This window comes from Falco naumanni, chromosome 12, assembly GCF_017639655.2.
Source record: "Falco naumanni isolate bFalNau1 chromosome 12, bFalNau1.pat, whole genome shotgun sequence".
In the NCBI taxonomy this organism is placed as follows: Eukaryota; Metazoa; Chordata; class Aves; order Falconiformes; family Falconidae; genus Falco; species Falco naumanni.
The window spans coordinates 14741874-14762917 of NC_054065.1; the positions used below are offsets into that span (position 1 = coordinate 14741874).

The following is a 21044-nucleotide window of genomic DNA, read 5'->3' on the forward strand; positions in this document are numbered from 1 at the left end:
ATTTTCTTTCAAGGCTGATTTCAACAAGGCTAATAAATGGCTGGAGCTGGAGGGTTTCTCAGCACTTACTGTTTCTTACATAGAGAAGGCAGAAGCCTTTGAATGATCTGTGAGACTTTTATATAAGTTTTTTTCCATTGATGTTGTCTTAGAGCACACAAGCAGGCCTTGAAGATTGTGTAAAGATCAAAGGGAAACACCCGAAAGCAATTCTCTCTTTCTTTCCCTCAGCTCCCATGAGCCAAATACTAAGTTCATCAATTCCTTAGTAATTCCAGAGGTAAATCTCCTGCTGATTATTCATTCTGATTCATGTTCACAGAGAGATTTAGCAGGACAAGCTGAAGCTAGCTATCTATCCAGCCCTTATTTGTAGGTTCCTGCCAACAGTGGAATGGGCCATGCATCTGTTTCTCAAACACCACAGTTTATAAACTGGCACAATAACATAAACTGAAATTTGGCATTAATTTATGACAGTCCAAAAAATTCCATCTGTGACTATGAATCATAGTCAAATAAAATAAACCAGATAAATACAGAAGATTTGCCTCTAATATTGAAAGGGGAAAAGCTATTTCTGACACTCCAATAAAAACGTGGCATTATTTTGCATAAAGGTGGTATTGCTATGAACAGTCATGAGTGAACAATTATATTGTTAGCTGAAAAGAGTTCATGTGTATCCTACATGGACACCACTCTGCAGAAAGGCTGAAGTTGCCAAATCATGGCTTCTATTACCTACAAAATAAATATTCCATGATGAAACCCCAAGGTGAACTTAGCCACTAATTTTAGTGGAACAAGCGTACTTGCAAAGACTTCACTCTTTGAATGTAAATGCCAATAATTAAAAAATAAATATTTTGAAAAACAAAACTCCAACTCATAATGTAAACCAACACAAACTCAGAGGCTGTCTAATGACAGAATGGAGACATTTAGTGAATTAAATGAACATTCACTCATTTTTAATTACTAGAAATTACAACAAATGACCAAAGTGAAACTCATCTTTTCCATGAAACTCATCCATAGATACTGAAAACACAAGTTAGCTGCTAACCATCTGAAACACAGAAAGCGATGAAAGGAGAAAGTGGAAAAAAATAACGGAGAATAACAGAATGGAAACTAGATTTACATTATATCTGTAAACTCCGTAGGATTTTACTACTGGAAATATTGTTTAGGATGGGATTTAAAAGCTTCGTACAGTATGCAATATTAGATTGAAGTGTCTCAGCTGGGAAGATATCTTGGTAGTATATTTCACCAGAAAATGAGATGCATTTTTCTCCTTCTCAGAGAAACAGTGCTAAGAGGACATGGTTGCATTGAGAAACAGGATATTATTTAGTTCTCTGGAAGTTAAGTATAAGAAGTCCAAACTGCAGAAATTGGATTCTGCCTGGGAATCAACACAGACTTTTTTAAGCAGTGCAGCAGTTATTAATGTATAGAAGAAAACTGAAAAAGGATTGCTTCGTATTACCAGCAAACTAAGCTGTAGAAGATCACTGTTTCGATGTGCCACTCCCCATAGGCAACTGTCCTAATAGGATAGTGTGAATCTATTGTTTTTCACTTGAACAGTAAGTCAGTAAATGAGCTTCAGAGAGAAATTATCCTTAACTATATAAGTTTCCCCACTTTTAAAATACAAAGATGGTACTGAGTTACACCATGGCTTCACCAAGGGCAAGTCCTGTCTGACCAACCTAGTGAACTTCTGTGATGGAATGACTACACCAGTGGACAAGGGAAGAGCCAGAGATGCCATCCATGTGAACTTCTGTGAGGCCATTGACACAGTCCTCCACAGCATCCTTCTCTCTAAATTGGAGAGCTATGGATTTGACGGATGGACTGTTCAGAGGACAAGGAATTGGTTGGATGGTTGCATCCAGAGGGTACTAGTAAAATTCTCAATGTCCAGATAGAGACTGGTGACAAATGGTGTTTCTTAGGTGTCTGTATTGGTACCAGTAGTGTTTATTATCTTCATCAATGACATAGTGGGATGGAATGCACTCTCAGCAAGTTCGCATATAACACCAAGTTGAGTGGTGCAGTTGACACGCCTGAGGAATGGGATACCATCCAGAGGGACCAGGACAAGCTCAAGAAGTGTGTCCTGGTCCTCAAGAACCTCATGAGGTTCAACAAGGCCACGTGCAGGGTCTTGCACCTGGCTCAGGGCAGGTGTTGGTACCAATACAGCCTGGGGAATGAAGAGATTGAAAGCAGCCCTGCTGAGAAGGACTTGGGGGTACTGGTGGATGAAAAGCTGGACATGAGCCAGCAACATGCACTTGCAGTCCAGGTGGCCAACAGTATCCTGGGCTGCATCAAAAGAAGAGTAATCAGCAGGCTGAATGAGGTGATTCTGCCCCTCTGCTCCACTCTCGTGAGACCCCCCCTGGAGTACTGCACCCAGCTCTGGAGCCCTCAGCACTGGAAACACATGAACCTGTTGGAGTGGGTCCAGAGCAGGGTCCAGAAGGTGATTAGAGGGCTGGAGCACCTCTCCTGTGAGGACAGGCTGAGAAAGGCTGGGGTAGTTCAGCCTGGAGAAGGCAAGGCTCTGGGGAGACCTTGCAGCAGCCTTCCAGCGCCTAACAGGGGCCAGCAGGAAAGCTGGAGGGGGACTTTTTACAAAGGCATGTAGTGATAAGACAAGGGGGAATGGCTTTAAACTGAAAGAGGATAGATTTAGATTCGATATAAAGAAGAAAATCTTCACTATGAGGGCAGTGAAACACTGGCACAGGTTGTGCAGAGGTGGTAGATGCCCCATCCCTGGAAACATTCAAGGATGGGGGTCCAAGCAACCTAATCTGCTTGAAGATGTCCCTGCTCACTGCAGGGGGGTTTGACTAGATGACCTTTAAAGGTCCTTTCCAACCCAAATTATTCTGTGATTCTATGATAATTAGCAAGCCAAGAAAATCTACCCAAAATACCCAAAGGAAAAAGAAGACAGCTAAAAATAAGTAATTTGTGAACCAAATACTCTCTGTGGTATGACAGAAGTGGTTATGTAACTACAAACAAAATTATTAACATGAGAGGCCTACATATAAAGGGAAGTTATGGTAATCTTCAAACATGTGGTGTCCACACACTTCTTCCTGTGCAATTTGAACACTGGCTGGGTAACAGAGCTTTTGTCTAACTGGTAGTTCAGAGGTTGCATTCCAAATTACAGACTTGACTTTATATAAATCCATTCTAATTAATTTGGTAAACTTGGAGCTATAGGCATCTTTGCTAAAAATGACTGCAAATGGCAGGGGTAAACTGTCTTGCTCCAGCATATCAACATTCACACTAGTACTGATTTCAACAATCAGCTGATGCATATTAAAAAGGCATTAGTTTGAATCTCTGTCCTTTAGGGAAACCAAATCTGGCATCAAACTTTGTGGGTTCTGCCCATCTCTATTACATGTTCTGAAACCAGAAGGAAATACCGGTTTGCTTCATAGTAATATAAAACAGAAAATATGGAAGAATTGTGATTAACTAGAGGAAACACAGGGCATGGCTTAGAACTGTATTGCTCCCATTATTGTGTTGTGACCATGAAATGTTCTGCTCAATTGACAGCAACGCCAGAAATGATTGCAGTGTAATTATTTGTGCAGTGATGGTGCAGTGATGTGGCATCATCTGATACACTGATCAGAAGAAAGGCATCATTAAACATCCAATTTACATGGATAAATTCTTACATACATCTAATATTTTGGCAATTTGTGTCCCTGTGGCCAAGTTATAGATCCAGGCAGAAAGTTAACCAGTTCAGGAAAGTGATAAATAGCAATATCTTGAATAAGTCACAGAGATGTGGAGAACATTTCTTGCCTCAGTTTCATGGAAGTAGGTGAGTATAAGACTCAATGACATTGAAAACAATGTCTTTCATGCCTACTAAGTGGGAAAATTATGTTATTAAAAAAGCAGAAGAAAGCAGGAGAAGGAGAAAACCCAAGACAAAAAAAAACCCAACAAACAAACAAAAAAACCCCCTGTTAGGGCAAATGTTAGTTACAAGAGTTGACTGAGAGACTGCTTTTGGCATCTCCAATCTCAAAATTTTATATTTTGCTTGGAGTACATGGCACATTAATACTTGAAAAACTGACACTGAAACAGTACTGTTATTCAATCGACATGGACAACTGTTGGTGGATTAATTTCCAAGATGATTAAAATCTGCTTTATGGAAATCGATGCTTTCAATGTTATGTTATTACCACCATCTTCACTGGAAGGTTTTGAAATGTTTTGCCAGCATTTAATGTGGAGGAGAAAAGTATTTTTTCTGTTTTTTGAGTGCAAAACTGTCAGAGAAGCTAAAATCACTTGGCAAACAAGCTAGGAACAACAGACAAAAGCACATGTTAAACATCTCCTAGCTTACTGTCCAACTCAGTGCTGAAGCCAGTAAAGCATTTCTGACAATGGAAGTAATTGCAATAATTGGTTCGGTCACATGGATCTTACTTCCTCTAGATAATTCATGATCATGAATACTATTACCCCATTGCTTCAACATGGCTATGAAGAAAAGATGAATAAAACCAGAGGAAATATGCACTAAGATTCCTCATGCCACTTTCATGTTCTATCCAGACTTTTATTCTGTCACCACTCTGTGCCTTCTGAATATGAAATATCCTCAGTAAGAAAAGGAAAAGTTTGTGTATCAAGTTCTCTACAGAAGCCTGGGATGTCTGGTGTAAAATTACGCATTCCTACCCAGACTCAAAATGAACTCTCAGATGTCTACCTCCAGCTGTATCTTGCTGTAATACTCACCTCTGTTTTAGAAGCTTTTTGTTGTCCTCAATGATTATGCTGTCAGCACGGTCCCGCTTGAAGACTTCAAAAGCTTCCTGACATCCAAGTGACATCTTTCCTCCTGACCCAAGAAAAAAAAATAAAGGGAATTACTTCAGTCTCACCAAAAGACAGACAATTTGCATTAATTTAACTCCTATTTAGATAAATATAGCAATTCAGCCCAGGGGTCTTAAAGCACCCAGATGATGTTCACTGTTCCGTCAATGGGAAAGCATTTTTGACAAAAGATTTCTATTAACTGAAAAATAAATTTAATTTTACTCCACTTCTCTAAAGTCTGAATGTTTGAACTGTATAATTTCTCAAGACAACTTGAAATGCTCATAAGTAAAAACCAAACTTTAAAAATTTAAAATATGTGAAATATTCTTAAGTGTGAATCAGAGGTATTTTCACAGCAGCAAACTGCAATTTGCTTTGGTATTTCTTTCATTCCCATTTCATAATGGCCCCTAAACATACCTTGAATATTTTCAGTATTCTTGGAAGGAAAAAACCCCAAGCTTCTTCAATTATATATTAGTGAATGCTTTTCACCCCCTTTTAAGCAAAGCAGGTATTCTACCTACAAAAATGGTTGTATACTGCCTTTTACATGTTCAACATGGTGTTTGTTTCCTTTTGCGCACCAGAAGGTCAAGACCTATTTGGCCTTCAAATCTTTTTAAAAATCACTACCGGAAAGTATTACAGTCTGTATTATTTATCAGTTCTCATTGCTAGATGACCTAGAGATTCAAGTGAGAAATCATGCACCTGTATTATCATTAACAAAAAAATTTCAAAATCTTAAGGAGAATGAAAGATTATACCAGCATCTGTGTTATCACAAGTACTCATATGTCAACAAATAAGGAAGGAGAAAGGATGAGATTTGCACATAAAAACATTACAGTAATAAAGATTATTCAGGAGCAGAAAGCAGTATGACAAATTCATAATAGCTCCACCTTTAATTCAACCTCATGGTTACAACTTAAACATCAAAATGCTGTTCCATAAATGGGAATTTGATCTTCCTTAGGTTTTTTTCCTCTAGAGTCTTGTGTCCTACTCACAAACATTCCTTCCTGCTTCACACCTACTGAGACCCCCAAATCCATTGTGCACAAGAGCTATAAAGTTTCCTGGGAGTTCTGCTGCACAAGAGTTTTCTACACATTTTGTGCCAATGGACCAGCATTACCAATAACATGTATGCATGTATGACAGTTATTTTCTGGGCAACCTGCTTTGCAATTTTGGTGTAAGTGGGGATGATACATTAACAAAACATGCCTGTAACAGGTTGGGATATGCAATACTGGGATGCTACACCTTATTGAGGTCTAGCTCTTTTATAGTCTAGCTGCATTTTATAGTCACTCCAAATACATTCTGCTGCCCTTCATCACACTTACAGTATCAGGATTACCTCCAACTGACTTCAGTGAGATTTCTGCAGTGTAAAATGCTGTTTACAGTGAAGGCTGGTAACAAAAACTAGTACTCTGGGTTCAATAAGCAGTAAAAGTTTAAAAAACTTTAATAAAAATATGGTAGAAAAATTTACCCTCTATTTCAGTCAAAAGAATCAGCACATCTGTTACTAATTTAAAAATTTTGAGTTGAAAATAGAACGACCAGGAATGTTTGAATGGCAAAACATGCAGAAATGCTCCACCCTTTTTGAATAAGAAAATCAAAGAAAGATACAGGGCAGTCTTTACTGCTGTGTGATTCAAAGGAGCAAGCGGATTTAGGAAAATACATTTTTCTGTGATGATGACCTGAAAATAGAACGTTCATGTTTCATGCTTGCCTTGAAGAAAAACAGGCAGCTTTGCAAGCAGAATTTTATAGGACATTCATCCCATCACTAGCACTAATTTTAATATGCAGCCTGAATTGACCCTCTAGAATTGCTTTTGTTGCAGAAAAGGTTTGTATTAAGTGCAGAAAGCCTAGATGAAATTCATGGCTGAGCCTAAAATAAACAATGAAAAGCCCTTGCTCATACATAACACTACAATGTAAAGTATTTAACCCTTCTGGCAATGTTGCTGCCTTTGAGAGTACAAGTAAAAACAGCAGAAGTAGATTTGGAAAACAAAACTATTACAGTGATTACTGGTTCTGCCTGGCAGAAATGCATCAACCAAAATTAAAGGTAATCTGATAATCATTTTCCAGCTCTACATTAAGAGGCAGCAGATTTGTACAGCCAAGCAAAGCACACAAAAATAACCCCCCTGAACTCTTGGGAAGGGGAAATTTTCTGTTTATCCAGTCCATTTTAAGAAAACAAAGAAATATATGAAATAGTAAACAACTACAATCTGAAAATGGTAGCTAAGGAAAGGAGCTTAAAAAGGACCATTAGGATTATAAACTAGTATAATACGAGCATAAAACTCTACAGAAGAATGTTGCAGCCTGTGGGTAATGACGGAGACACTCAGGATGATAATAAGGGAATACAGTAACGTTAATACTAGTAAAGAACGGCAAGAAACATTGGAAACTTGATGGAAGGCTTGTATTTTCATTCTGTTCGGTAATAAAGATTATTCCTTCTCCATGGCTGACATTGTATCTTCAATCATGCTGTTTCCATTTCCTTAAATAATCTATAATTGCATAAATAGCTTCGCCTTCTTTCAGATGGCCTCCAAGTGCAAAGGTGAACTAACATTATTGTCATGCTGTTTCTCCTGGGCCTAATTCAAACAAATAAACTGCATGTTGTTTTAAAACAAGTTATTACTGAATTTCTGTTTCTCTCTAGCTGTAAATTGAAACCTATGTATAGCAATATATACTTGATATGACTAAAAGCAGAATTGAGAGAATAAACTATTGATGATAAAACATTTTATGGCAAGGTAGTGGAACAGTTCAGCTAAAACTGTTAGACCTGTAGAAAACAATTTCTTTTACTCTGAGGCCAAACAATTTCTCTTCTCCTTCTTTAATACCATGGCATTATGTTACAAAATAAACATTTGAAAATTCTTATCTAAGGAAGAATCATCATATCCTACAGGATGAGAACCAGGAAATACATGTCATCAAGTCATTACAATGTGAACTGGAATAATCATTACCATAAAAATAATTCAGATCATTGGAAAAAGCATAAAGTTTTCTTGCCATCACATTCATGAAATCCCAGTTGACAGGGTTGCATTAAAAAGTGATAAATTTTGTATCAACTTAATTTTAATTATACTTTTCCTGTTAGGTTGTGTAAATTAGCTTTAATATTAAACCATCTACAAATATGTCCAACTCACAATGTGAAATTTACAACAAACCCAACATTATTTATAGCAAATTCAAACATCTGAAATTTTGGGGAAATTCAGGTTTGATCTGCACCCTGAATTTGAATGTTTAAGAACATTCACATTGAATGTTTGATTTCAGCCTGTACTTCTATCCAGTGTCCTCCACCAGCTTTCATATTAAGCAAAAAGTTTTGGTTCAATAGGCTCCTCTCATAAAATATACAAGTTACAGCTGTCCCACAGAACTTGGGTAAGTCAGAAAGCAGAATGAAAATGATGGCTCACAAGCTCTGAACAAGATCTGAAATGACCAAGAAATAGAAAGCTTGCTGTAGTATTGAAAATGGGCTAAACTCTTGAAATCAGTAATAAATCAAACCAAGCAGAGCAAAACTCTAATAAGGCTTTTGGATGTGGCTGATTACTTTTTGAGGTGACATGAAAAGATCAAAGCAATTTCAAGACTCAGCTGTACACCTACAGCAGCTAGAAGCCTGCATATCAGCAAAGTCCCTGGCAGATATTATGCACCCTATTCTATCACTGACTACAGATCATTTATTCTATGCTGTTACATACAAAAATGCTATTTACAGCCATCCTGAACAACAACTGTTTAGTGCCTCACAAACTTTAATTAGGAAAATAAAGGAACATGTAGGGTGTAGCGTAGCACTGGATGTTCAACTGCCAGCAGAGAAATTACAGGACTGAATGCTATTTTTAAGTTAAATAGTATCCACTGGGATTACTCAAGGACTATATCTGAGTAGGTAAGAGCATGCAAGTGTATAAACTTAGATGTTATTTTGTTGCCACAAGTAATCAAACATGGCTGTACATATTTAAATAATCACACCGATTTTAAAATTTATCCAACACCCACAAATACCATTGCAGCTTTCTTCAGGGATCCTAGTTTATAAATACTGGACAACGTTTAAGGACTTTATTGCGGTGTTTTTTCATAAAGACTAAAGAGTGCTCAAACTGGAAGCGGTACTTCCCGAGTGCTGAGCCCAGCCCCCTTCTTTTTTTAGGTTGGTTTGTTGAAACAGGCTTTAATGCTTAGAGAGAGAAGACCTTCATAAAGTTTAATGTGTGAAACCCACAGAAAATGTTTATATTGCTCTTCAATTAAGTCCAGAAAAATCTGTCAAACAATAGCATGAAATTGGTATCTTCTCGGTCAGAAAACAGAATCACAGTGTCTCCTCAAAACCACACCTTGTAACCAGACTTTGGTCCTGGTATGAGAGCTCCACAGGGTTTCCAGCAGCCCTTATGCCAGAGGCTGCCAGTTTAACCTGCAAAAAGAATTGGGAAAAAACTCTCCAGGAGAGAAGAATTAAAAGTTGCAAATTGAACTGTTCTGAGGGAGGAACATTAAAACTGTTAACAAAAGCAAAGTCTTGGGAATAGCTATTCTGACCATGTGTTCTGATGAGAAAGGCATCTGTCCACTTATCTGCCCACACATCTGTTTTGCAGAAACTACATTTTCACAGTAGAAGACTTTGTCTTTCCATTCCTACCAAGTGCTCTATCAAATAAGATTTGTAAAACCTTCCACTGAAAGCAATAGGAGCAAAAGTCCCCTTGGCTTAAGGGAAGCTCTCATTCAAGGAAAGGTTGTCTGAAGAATTCTAGGATGGCAGCTAACAAGAATTGTGTCTTCATGCTTATAAAGACTATCATTCTGTTCATGCTATTATATATTTTTACTTAGCAAACTGAACAAAGGAACTCTGGACACTTCCAAATGAAGCTAAAGTAAAAGTATTTGGTAAGTCTTTGTAAGAGGATTAAGGTATTAGAAGTGTTTGCATGTAAGCATAACTAATTACTTCTTTACCAGGATCCCCCAAGATATCAGAGCCATCTGTTCAGAATGGAAAAAAAGTAGATGTAACAAATCTTGGGAATGATGAATCAACAAAGAACAAATATTCAGAAATAGGAAAAGAAACTACAACCCAATATACAACAAATACTTCCCCACTGCAAGGAACAGCTAAATTCTTCATGAAAAACATGTGTGTTACATATGGCTACCTTCGTTAGACTGCAATGCAAAAATGGGAAAGACATAAAACAAGGTTTGGTCATGGTACCCCTGTGGTGTTGAGCTGCAAAACATACTTTTTGGGAAAGTCGAAATCCTCAAAGGAAAACCAGAATATTCAGAGTCAATGAATTAAATAAAACATTGGCATAATTCAATTTCTCTGCCTCCGGAGTTTCTTTGTTTATTTACAGGAGAGGAAGAGGGCAAAAAGAACAGTTTATTGAGATTATGAGCCGTTTGTTGTGGGACTGAACATCATTGATCTAGGCAGGTCAGACTGCACTCCACAAGTGAACATTTCTACTGTGCAAACCCTTGAGTTAATTGGTCCACAGACATTTACCTAGGCATCATTTTATCCACATAAAATTATTGGGTTGGCAATACAAACTATTCCATATATGCTGAAATAATTTATAAACAGAAGACAAACCACCACTAAATAAAACACTGCAAATGTCTAACAACAAAGAACAAACTTGTACAGGAGTGTGTTAAACACAAATCAAAGACAAGTGCCATTTCTATTACAATGAATATTGTTAGAGGATATGTGATCATTAAAAATCAGATTGCTTTAAGATTACTAAAATAAAAGAATAAAAATACAATTTCAACTTTGTAAAAGTCGTTTTTGATAAAGCTCAAGTGGAATGCTTCCAAAAAATCCCTCTAACCAACCACCTACAAGAATTCCATTGGGAGTAGTTCTTTATTTACATTAATTAATATTCCTGTGCAGGAGTACTAAGGGAAATATTGATCTGTATTTTTAAATAAAAGGTTAAATGAAGTATCAACTTTAAAACAAGATGAAATTGACTATTTAAAGATTCTCCAGGATCATAGAACAACAACAACGAAACTCCAAATGGGATATGATAGCTGAATTTAATCAAGTTGACTTCCTTCAGTTTCATTATTTTAAGAAATCTCAGGTAGCAGTACAGGTAAGAAAAGTATTTTTCATATTAACCCAGCCGTATGTTTTTAATAGCTCTACTTTTCAAAAAGAAGCCACTTGGCCTTTAATGCCTAATGATGTAATCAGAAATGCAATTTTAAGTTCCTTACTGACATGTCAGTTTCCTTACTGATAAATCTGACACCATATTAAACCTTACAGTGATCTCAATGTGAAAAGATTGAAACTATGGAAATTTCTTGCCTTCATTTGCATCTTCTGGAACATTAGTATACTAGTTTTTCTACCTGTCAAACATTGCAAAGCACAATGCCAGTGAGAATTACAGGATAAAATAAAATTGTTAATAGCAATTTAATATACCGTCATCACCTTCACACGACAGAGCACATATTCTCCCAGGATGTGCTAGACTCTGTTAATAGGACCATTTTTAGCCTTATTCTGTTTCTGTTAATTATATATTCTATTAATTTCTCAGATTACATGGCATGGTTTCAGGATGCTGTAGAATATCTGCACTAGCATTAATGATTTATAGCATTCTTCCTTTCAAGCATTGGAACAGGCTGCCCTGGGAGGTGGTGGAATCACCACCCCTGGAGGTGTTTAAAAAACACACAGATGCAGTGCTCAGGGACATGGTCTAGTCTTTGCAGTCTTGGGTTAACGGTTGGACTTTATGATCTTAAAGGTCTTTTCCAACCTAAATTGTTCTATGGTTCTACTCTTATGTTACCTAGTTATGCTTTTATAATTTCTTTAAAGACGCAATGGACAGCAGAGTTGTCAAATTCAAAGTGGAAGTAGAATAGCCGAGGCTGGAGTTAGAAGCTACTTGGCATGAACAAAATGTTTCCAGATATCAGCAGTGAGGAATGAAGTAGTGTATCTATTGATATAACTAAGTTTTTCTCATGTTCTGATACTGATATTATTGCAGAAATATTTTACATTTCATGTATGACAGCTCATATGTCTCAAAAGAGAAAAAAAATAATTTTCAGCTGCTATTTGCAACCATTTACTTCTTTAAACTGCCTGTGAGATCATATTTGATTGTAGAATACATACACACATTGAAAGTCCTTAATTAGTAGGTACAAAGCGAGAGCCTGAAATGAAGCATGGTAGGCTTGGCAGAAGCTCAGGGGGTGGATACAAAGGAAAATATGGAGTCAAACCCACAAGAACTTTAGGAGACCCACCCAACAGTGCTGCCACTTCTAAACAAATAAGATTCACTTTTGCTTATGCTGGGGTCACACATTTCAGATAACTTCTCATAAAACAGGACATATACCTTATACTGGATTGTGCAGTTTACAATAAACATTGGATATAAGAAATGAACTGTGCATTTCCCTTTCTTTGTAGGAGCCTAAATCTGTTCCCTGCAACAGTTGATGCAGTTGTAAAAATTTTACAAAATATAAGAAAGGGCCAATACATTAGGCATGAGTCACCTACCGACTTTAGACTACTGTGCTTAAGATGAAGGTTTCAGTTACAACTGAGTAAAAGCAAATTAATTGTAAATGTTTTGACATCCTTCATGTATTTGTCATGTTGCAGTAGCAACATTTGCTGCTTCTGTTTTAGACCTGAAAAAGGGCTTTTATGTTCAAAAATTTGTCTGCCTTTTTCAACCAGACCAACATATTTACAAAAGGATAGATTATTCTCAACATGATTTGGCTAATTTACATGTTCTATGCTGAGTGATTGATATGGTATTTAAATTCTCCCTTTGCATGTATCTTTCTCAATTTTAGAAAAATGATACTGAATGGTGGGATAAGAATGTTTTAAGAGATCTACCAAATGACAACCTACAACAATGGAGTCATGAGAGCTTGGACCAAATGCAAGTGAAGTTTTTTATTAGGGACATCTGTAGAGATCTGCATGTATTTTTGGTGCCTGGAGAATCATCTCCACCATCAATCTTGCCAGTAACACCATAAACCACAAAAGAGGCATATTTCATTTCCAGAGCAGTTTAGCAGAGGAAAAAGGACTTGTTATAAACATCAGTCTGGTTTTGGAAACATACTGTACCTTTAATTTCAGATTAAATTTTAGCTTTATTCTTTATTAAGATACTGAGGTTTTCTGAAGTAGAACTCTGTATGCACTATAACTTAGGTAGACAAGTAAAAAAAATGTCTGTAGCGGGTACACCATCAATTAGTGCCAGCTTGGGGCTACCTTAATATTTTATGCTATAAAATACAGGAGTGCAGGACCTGCTTCATGAGAAATTGGTCTTTTCCTTTTTTCAGCAGGAACTCCAGCACCAAAAGAACAGAGTATGCTGAGGTAAAGACTTGAGAGCAGAAACCATGAGATACACCCCATGGTAACCTATGTCTTCTCACCAGTCAGCACTCTAGATTAATTAATTTTACAATTTGCTATCTATGTACATTCAAGATGAGCAAGGTTTACCAGTCCTGTTGCTTATTCCTTTTGGCAGCTGACAATTAGCAATTAAGAGTGAAACTCTGTAAAAGAATGAACTTTGATTCTCTCTGTGTTGAAGCTTTATTGGAGTTTGCCTCTGAGGATGAACATGGTAGCGTGTTGTGTACTACTGTCCAGATTTAAAAAAGTAATTACACATGTTATTCCTGAGGAATGACCACACTAAATTTCAAGCACTCAGCTACTGAAGAAGCATTTTCTCCCTTCCTGAACAAGCCTTGTAACTGTTAAATTACAGACAGCATCCCCTCTTTCTCATGCCGTTGATGATGTTTTAAATAACACAGGTCAAAGCAGTCAATGTATATTAATTATACTCTAAATACACACACAAAATGGAGCCTTCAGGAGTTTTAACTAGTTTTCTCAGAACTGAGGACTTCTAGGCATATGATAAACTCCAGAATTTCAGCATAGTCAAAATGGGAGTTCTGTGCACTTACAATAGCAGAAGTTTAGAGAGCACTTGTGTGACTTTGCTCAGGTGCCCACTTGCTCTGAAACACCTACACTGACTGTGAGTCGCTGAATTTTCTATGGAATGAAGTACATTGTGCCTTTGGTGTTATACAACATTTGCATTTTAGTAAGCCTAAGGAGTTGGTTGACTCAGGTTGATTTTTTTATTTAATTCAAGGTGCTTACATGTAAACATGACATTCTAAATGAAATCTTACCCATGACTTGTTAATTGAGCTAATAAGCAACAATTCTTTCATTACATCTTAAACTCATGACTTTGCAGTTAATGCTATTTGATTTTATCTTATTTTGCCTATGTAATCCACAAAATCATGTATTCCTTCTTCCAGAATGATCCTTTTGGAGGAGTTTTTTTTTTTGTACCACCAAAAAACCCACCCCAAAACCAAAACAAAAAGCCCCAAACTCCTGTATTATTTGTCATAACTTCTTCATGTATAAAAATATCCTTTCTACATGGGAACTCCAGCCATGGACATATATCACACTTCCATTTTGCGCTTGCTGAAGAATTTTGCTTTTGTGATTTCACAGAAGAAAAAGTTCTGAAAAAAACTTTCCAGCCATTCACAGAATCATAGAATGGGTTGAAAAGGACCATAAAGATCATCTACTTCCACCCCCTGCCATCTCCACTCCTCTGCCACACTGGCTAGCAGAATTGTTCATGTGAGTACTCCCTAACTGGTTTCACTCAAAATTTATCAATGTATTTTAAATGGTAAGTCTTTGCTAGCCTAATAAAGCCCAGAAAGGTGGATAGGACAGAAGCAGGAAGTCTGGCAGCTATGAACAGTCAGGGAACTTAACCTCAGCTGGAAGAGGAGATGTACCTATAAAAACCTCAAGGAAGACTGGTGAGGAGCCATGTGTTAGATGCAAGTGGGATTGCATGGTAGAGAAATTCCAGCTTCTTTTACCATTGTTCCAATACAGCTAAGGCTCAAAAAATTCTAAGATAGATCCGCGGGTTTCTTTACACAACAGTTTACAAAAAACTTTGAAAAGTTGCATTTTAATAAAAATGTTATCAGACTTTACTAATATATCAACCTATGCAGAGAAATAATCGTGTACACTGGATGGAAACAGACTTTGTCACCGTATATTTAACTGAAAACAAACTCTATGACAGCTAAGCCATTGAAAGGTGATTTTTCTTTCTGGTTATAAATTAATAAGACATTAATTATTGGTACCAAATATCTACTTATATGCTTCTAAGTTCCTAGTGTGACAACAGAATTCCTATCATCTGATTGTATTCACTGATATCCCTCTTCAGTTTAAGTATGACAGTACTTTCGCTCTGGCAATTTTACAACAACAGAGATTAAAAATTGTCATTGTGAAGCCACAGAACAGCTGCAGAATGTTAACTGTGTGGATGTATTATTTTCTTAGTGTTGATATATAATAAATGGAATACTCGAAATGCATAACTTCCTGTTTTGTGCAGTTAAAAAACTGAGTTAATTAAAAAGAAACCTAACACCTAAATGTCTGCTCAGAGTGAAGGAGGATGGAAGGAAGTTGGGCTAAAGTGCTATGAGGATCAATGAAAGTTAGTATTGCACCACTCACTCCTATGCATCAGCTAAAGGCCTCTGAAAACTTCTGTGTGATAAATTTGGGACTTCCTATGTATAAGGACAAATATGTAAACACAAAATGATGCAAGCAAAAACCTCATTGCATATTTCAAGACTAAAAGTAATGTGTGGTAATAAGACTAAAAGTAATGTGTGGTAATAATTATGTTTTTGTGGTGTCCTTACTTTAGATTGCTTAAAGGAAATAAAAAATGCTTGAGACATTTCATTAATATTACAGAAGTATTTCTGGAATTCAAGCAAATATCCTTGTTTATTCCTCTTGGCACAAGCACTCCTCACAGAAGACAGAAACATCTAGAAAAAAAACCAGCCAATAGGATTTCAACAACCCATCTGATTTAGAAGCAATACTTTAAACACTTTACTTTTAAAACTGAAGATATAATTTTAAAAAGGAATGTTAAGTTCCCCATTGGAAACTTATTTTTAACTCAGCATTGGTGTAATTTCTGTCTGACATTTTCCCAAACTTCACTGCAGTACATTTTGAAGTGCATCATTGCAAAAAAGATAAAAGAATTGCATTGCACAAATAAACACAAAACTTCACTTTAAATAGAATCTTTGGTTTCCAATACTACTGTGAAAACATCCACTCAATTATATAGGTATCTCTAGGTTTAAAATTAATAAGACTGAATGTGAGAGCTCCCCACTAGTAGTCATGTCATCTTGAAATAGCTAAAAATGGAGCATTCTTTACTACACAGCATGTCTAGCCCTTTGCGGCCAGATCTCAGCACCTCTTCCCTTCAGTCCAGGGACTCACCTGGACCTTCTCTTTCCACATCTATTTTTGGTGCATGACACACCCACTCTAGCATGGTGAATGAGGAACAGCTTTTATGTGTAACCACAGTACTGCTCCCAGAGGGGAGAAGGAACAGAAAGGAAACAAGCAGAATGCATTCCTTAAAAATTAATTCTTCACCTGAAAACCTCAGGCATACAACACACTGAAAGCACCACACGGATGACACTGGTCATGAGCAGGGCTTACACTATTACTGCTGCCAAAAATTGGGAGTGAGGTTTTTATGTTAAATACATCATAATGGATTTGAATAAAGAGGCTACTACTTAATGAAAATAAACTTTTATATTTTGAGCTTTGAGTCAAAAAGCAATGAGCACTGTAAAATTACCGGACAGTAAATTCCCAGTCTCCCATACTCTGCAGGTGAAATCCCACCATGGATATTGGGCAACTGGAACAATTCAGGTAGCTTCTTTGAGGGCAGGTCCACTGCAGAGAATTAATTTCTGTCTTACCAAAGGCAGAATGAACAGGCAGAGACAGCTGAGATCTCATAATTACTGCTAAGTTGACCAAAAGATCTGTGCTATCCACATTATTTTCTGTCCACAGAGAAAACATTAAAAATAATCATGTCAAGGTTTACAAATACCATTTTGAAACAAGTGTACATTTTAACTCCAAATTTAATCCCTGAAACCTCACCACGGTAAAATTAATTAATCTTTTTGATGAAATTCCCGTCTTAAATTGTCCCTAGAGGCAGGAAGTGCCTTCTACCCTGCACTTAGGGTTGATGTAGTCTATCCCATTAACAGTAAATCCTGCTGCCATAACAATAAATATCCACATTCAGCAAAATAGTCATTCCTTGCCTTTATGTGCACTAATCATTCCTCAAGAAATATGTCAGAGAGCAATTTGATACTGCAGTGTGGTAAAATAAAGCCTAGGATTTGGCAACATCGATTTGCATTAATAATTCACAGAATGTCTTCCAGAAACCTGCCAGTGCATCTTTAGCAACTTCTTGACCATTTCTCTTTTTGTGTTATTGGAGGATGTCTATTTATAGAAACATATATTATCATTTGAATTCTATGAGCCTTGGCAAGATTATACTAGTTACAGATCACTTGCTATTAGAAGGGTACCTACACTACCCAATTACACATTGTTTTGCCATCCTCAACACTGGTGATAGAAAGTAAATTAATTTAGAAGCTAAATTCCTGATCTTGCGAATTAAACGCGTGATGGAATTTTTTTCCCCATGTATGTTCATAGAAATCAGAAAGACAGCTAACATATATACATGCACACATGGATAAGCATGGAGATGCAAAATCTTTTTCCCTCCTGACAATGAACAAGTAAAAAAAATAAAAAAAAATCTATAATATTAGAAGGCAACCTTCGTTATTTAAAATACAATTTTTTTTCTTTTATAAAACATGTATACAATTGTGCTACAACATGCAACACATTTCACATCCTTAAAATGTTCTCTACAGTCTGCTCCTACTAATTTATTGTCAGCTTTAGTTATTTTGACTACAGTATTCACAGTACATAAAAAGAGAAAAAGAAAACTGTAATTATTCTTATGATGCCTAATAACTCTATTGTATTAAAACTGAGAAGAAAAAGAGTCATGTAATTTGGCTTCTCCTGCATCTTACTTATTTTTTGTTTCTGTAAGTGGAAAACCCCTTAGTTTAATCAAAACTGATGGCATTCTTGACCCAGTGATATTAATAGCAAAGCTGATGGCTCACAGAGGCAAGACTCCCCTATTGTCTCTCTGACACATTATACAGTGGAGGTTTTCTGGTGAAAATTCAGTGGTCTCAGTTGCTCGATTAGGGAACTTCACTTGAAAAAAACCCAATGTCATGTAAACTATTTGAGTGAAATTCCATTTCAGACTGGCAGAATTCCCACTGTGAAACTGAATTCCTGCTTCTTTCAATTCCTTTGTAACCAAAATTTGTAACCAACTGAACTCTATGATTAATATGCATCAAAGGATCAAAAGATAATTTTTGCACCAATAACCTCTGTAGATCTAAATCTGCTTATGTCAAGACATAGAATTAAGAGTGTTTTTACCCCTTGGAAATCTGTTGAAATAAGTGACTCTCACTAGAAAAATAGCATAATTCTTCCCGAATGCCATGTATGGTATGTTTATTTGATGGCTTTAAACTGCTTGTTTTCCTGTAGATCAAAATGGGACAATATATTATGTAAATTCCTTGTCATACAAACCTACTTCACTATTAAACATGCCGTATCTTAGAGCCATGAGCTCTTGTATTAGGCTTTTGTTAATTAAATAATCCTGCTGAAAATCAAAAGGATGTCTGCCTGGGACTCTGACTTCTTCTTCTAGTATTCCCTTCTGTAAAGTTGTTTTAATGCTCCTGATACAAAACTGAGACATTCTCCTTCAGTATCCAAACACTGGCCATTATTCAAACTCATGTCACTATCTGTCTCTGTATGCTTAAAGATTAAAGGAAATTTCTGAAATATTTAGAATTATCTCTCCCCAGAGCTAAAGCTGGATGTAAATGGCATAAATAGAGGTGATCAAAGTGGGGAGGTATTGTAAAAGAAAGGATTCATAATAAAAAACCCATCATTTTAACACTCAGAACTTTCCCAGCTCTCTTAGAGTACTTTGCTTTCTTTGACTGAGCAAGTGGAGACAGCTTTGCATGAAATAATTTGTATGCAGCTTACTCTTAGAATTTACAGTATCAAATATACTATAAATAGAAACGCTTACCCATGCTTGCACAGAATTTTAAGTAGCCGACATAACCTAGATTTTCAACGAAGCTTCTCAAACAAATTAGCTATCAATAAAGAGAAGTAATTTCAAGAACTGTGTTGCCACGGTTATGCTGACTGAAAATAAGAGTCAAGACTTCCAAGGTTTTATATTGGTTTCTGCTTCTAATTCACTGTCTTACTTTCACAAATCATTTCATCTGCTCCTCAATGTTAGAAAAACAAGATTTTGCACTTAAAGATGGCCTTTGAACATGAAGTCTCAAAGTGATCAAGAAAGATAAGCCACCCTAATTTATTTTTCAGTTGAGGAAACTGGTTCAGAGAGATGAGGTCACTTGTATAAGTTCACAAACTTAGTAAATTATAAAGACTGAAATAAAAACCAGATGCCCTGCTTCTCAGTCTGGGATCTTATTCAATGCAATGTATTCAATGCCTCTACAATGCAATGGAAAGCTGATTTTTTTTATTTATAATTTAAGTCCACACAGCAGTAGAAGCATGCAAACAATAGTGAAAATGAAGGAAAAATATGGCAAACAAAACCCAATAAGATTCCAAGCCAGCTAACAACCTCAGTCAGACAATACACTTTATCACAAGTATTCAGTAAAAAATCAGAAACATACAAAAGTAAATGTTAACAGAAGCTCATACGTTATTTGGGAAATATTCTTACTAAGAAGTTTCATTTCTTTAGGAATAACAAGACTGGCACAAGTAGTCAGTGAACAATACTGCAAATAAGACAACTGCGTGCAGTTTCTCTGTGTAAGTAATGAAATATGAACATTACAAAGCCAAATTATATATGATTACATGAAGAATAAATATCGAAAGAAGTATAAAAAATAAAAAGGGAAAGGCAAAGCTTCCACCCCATTTACATTTACTGCATCTGCTATTTATGACATGGCAAGCACAGCCTTTGCCATTTGGGAATGGTATACAAAATGTTTGCTTAACTTTACTTGTGTTTCCAAAGTTTTTTTTCTTGTCTCTTCATCCACTAAAAGAACCATTAATGACTTGAAAAAAATTCTACATAAATCAAGTTATACTAAGTAGCTTCATATATTTTCTCTCTATTAGTATCCAATTAAATCTAATATTAAAAGATATATCCTGATTTCTCCACTACCTGTGAACTTTGTAGCATTTTTTTTCTGACACTAAGATTTCTTCTGTCGTAAGTATTCTACTTTTCTCGCTAAACTTTAGGGTTTTGCAATATTATTTATAATAAAATGGTAATTTTTTCAAGATTCCCATCTGATGCATCACAGTATGACTCATTGCTACTACATTTTTCAATGCACTGTTTTCCCTATTAGCAATTCTGAAATAGACCCTAATTTGCAATAACCCTTTAAAAAACCATTTGATTACAAAACAGCTTTTCAAGTACTGCTTTTCAAGCCTCTGAAAAAAATCTACAATTTGACCCTAAGATTAAGAGCACAGGAAGATGAAGGCTACACTTATATTATAGGCAGCCACTGTTACTGAAGTATTCAGGATAGCAACCTTAAGAAAATAGGGGGAAAAAAAAAAAGAAGGAAAAAACCAAACTGCTATTTAAATCCAGGAAGTTAGACTAGAAAAAGATGAATTTGCAATCACATAAAAAAATAGCTCCTGACCAACCAGATAACATTTTCATATTTTTAGCAGAATATGTTTAATGTTACATCAACTTATGTCTCATTTTCAACTAATAATTATACCTGACAACATCTACTCTCCATCAATTTGAAAAATA

General features: G+C 36.2%; 1 protein-coding gene across 1 annotated transcript in view; it reads right to left on the reverse strand.

Moving 5' to 3' along the window:
- The window catches only part of KIF6 (kinesin family member 6), a 157830-nt gene that overhangs the window by 51840 nt on the left and 84946 nt on the right, over nucleotides 1-21044 (reverse strand). Inside the window, 2 exon segments of the mRNA XM_040612049.1 lie at nucleotides 4831-4971; nucleotides 7750-7756. Of these exon segments, the coding sequence (XP_040467983.1) occupies nucleotides 4831-4971; nucleotides 7750-7756 (148 nt within the window).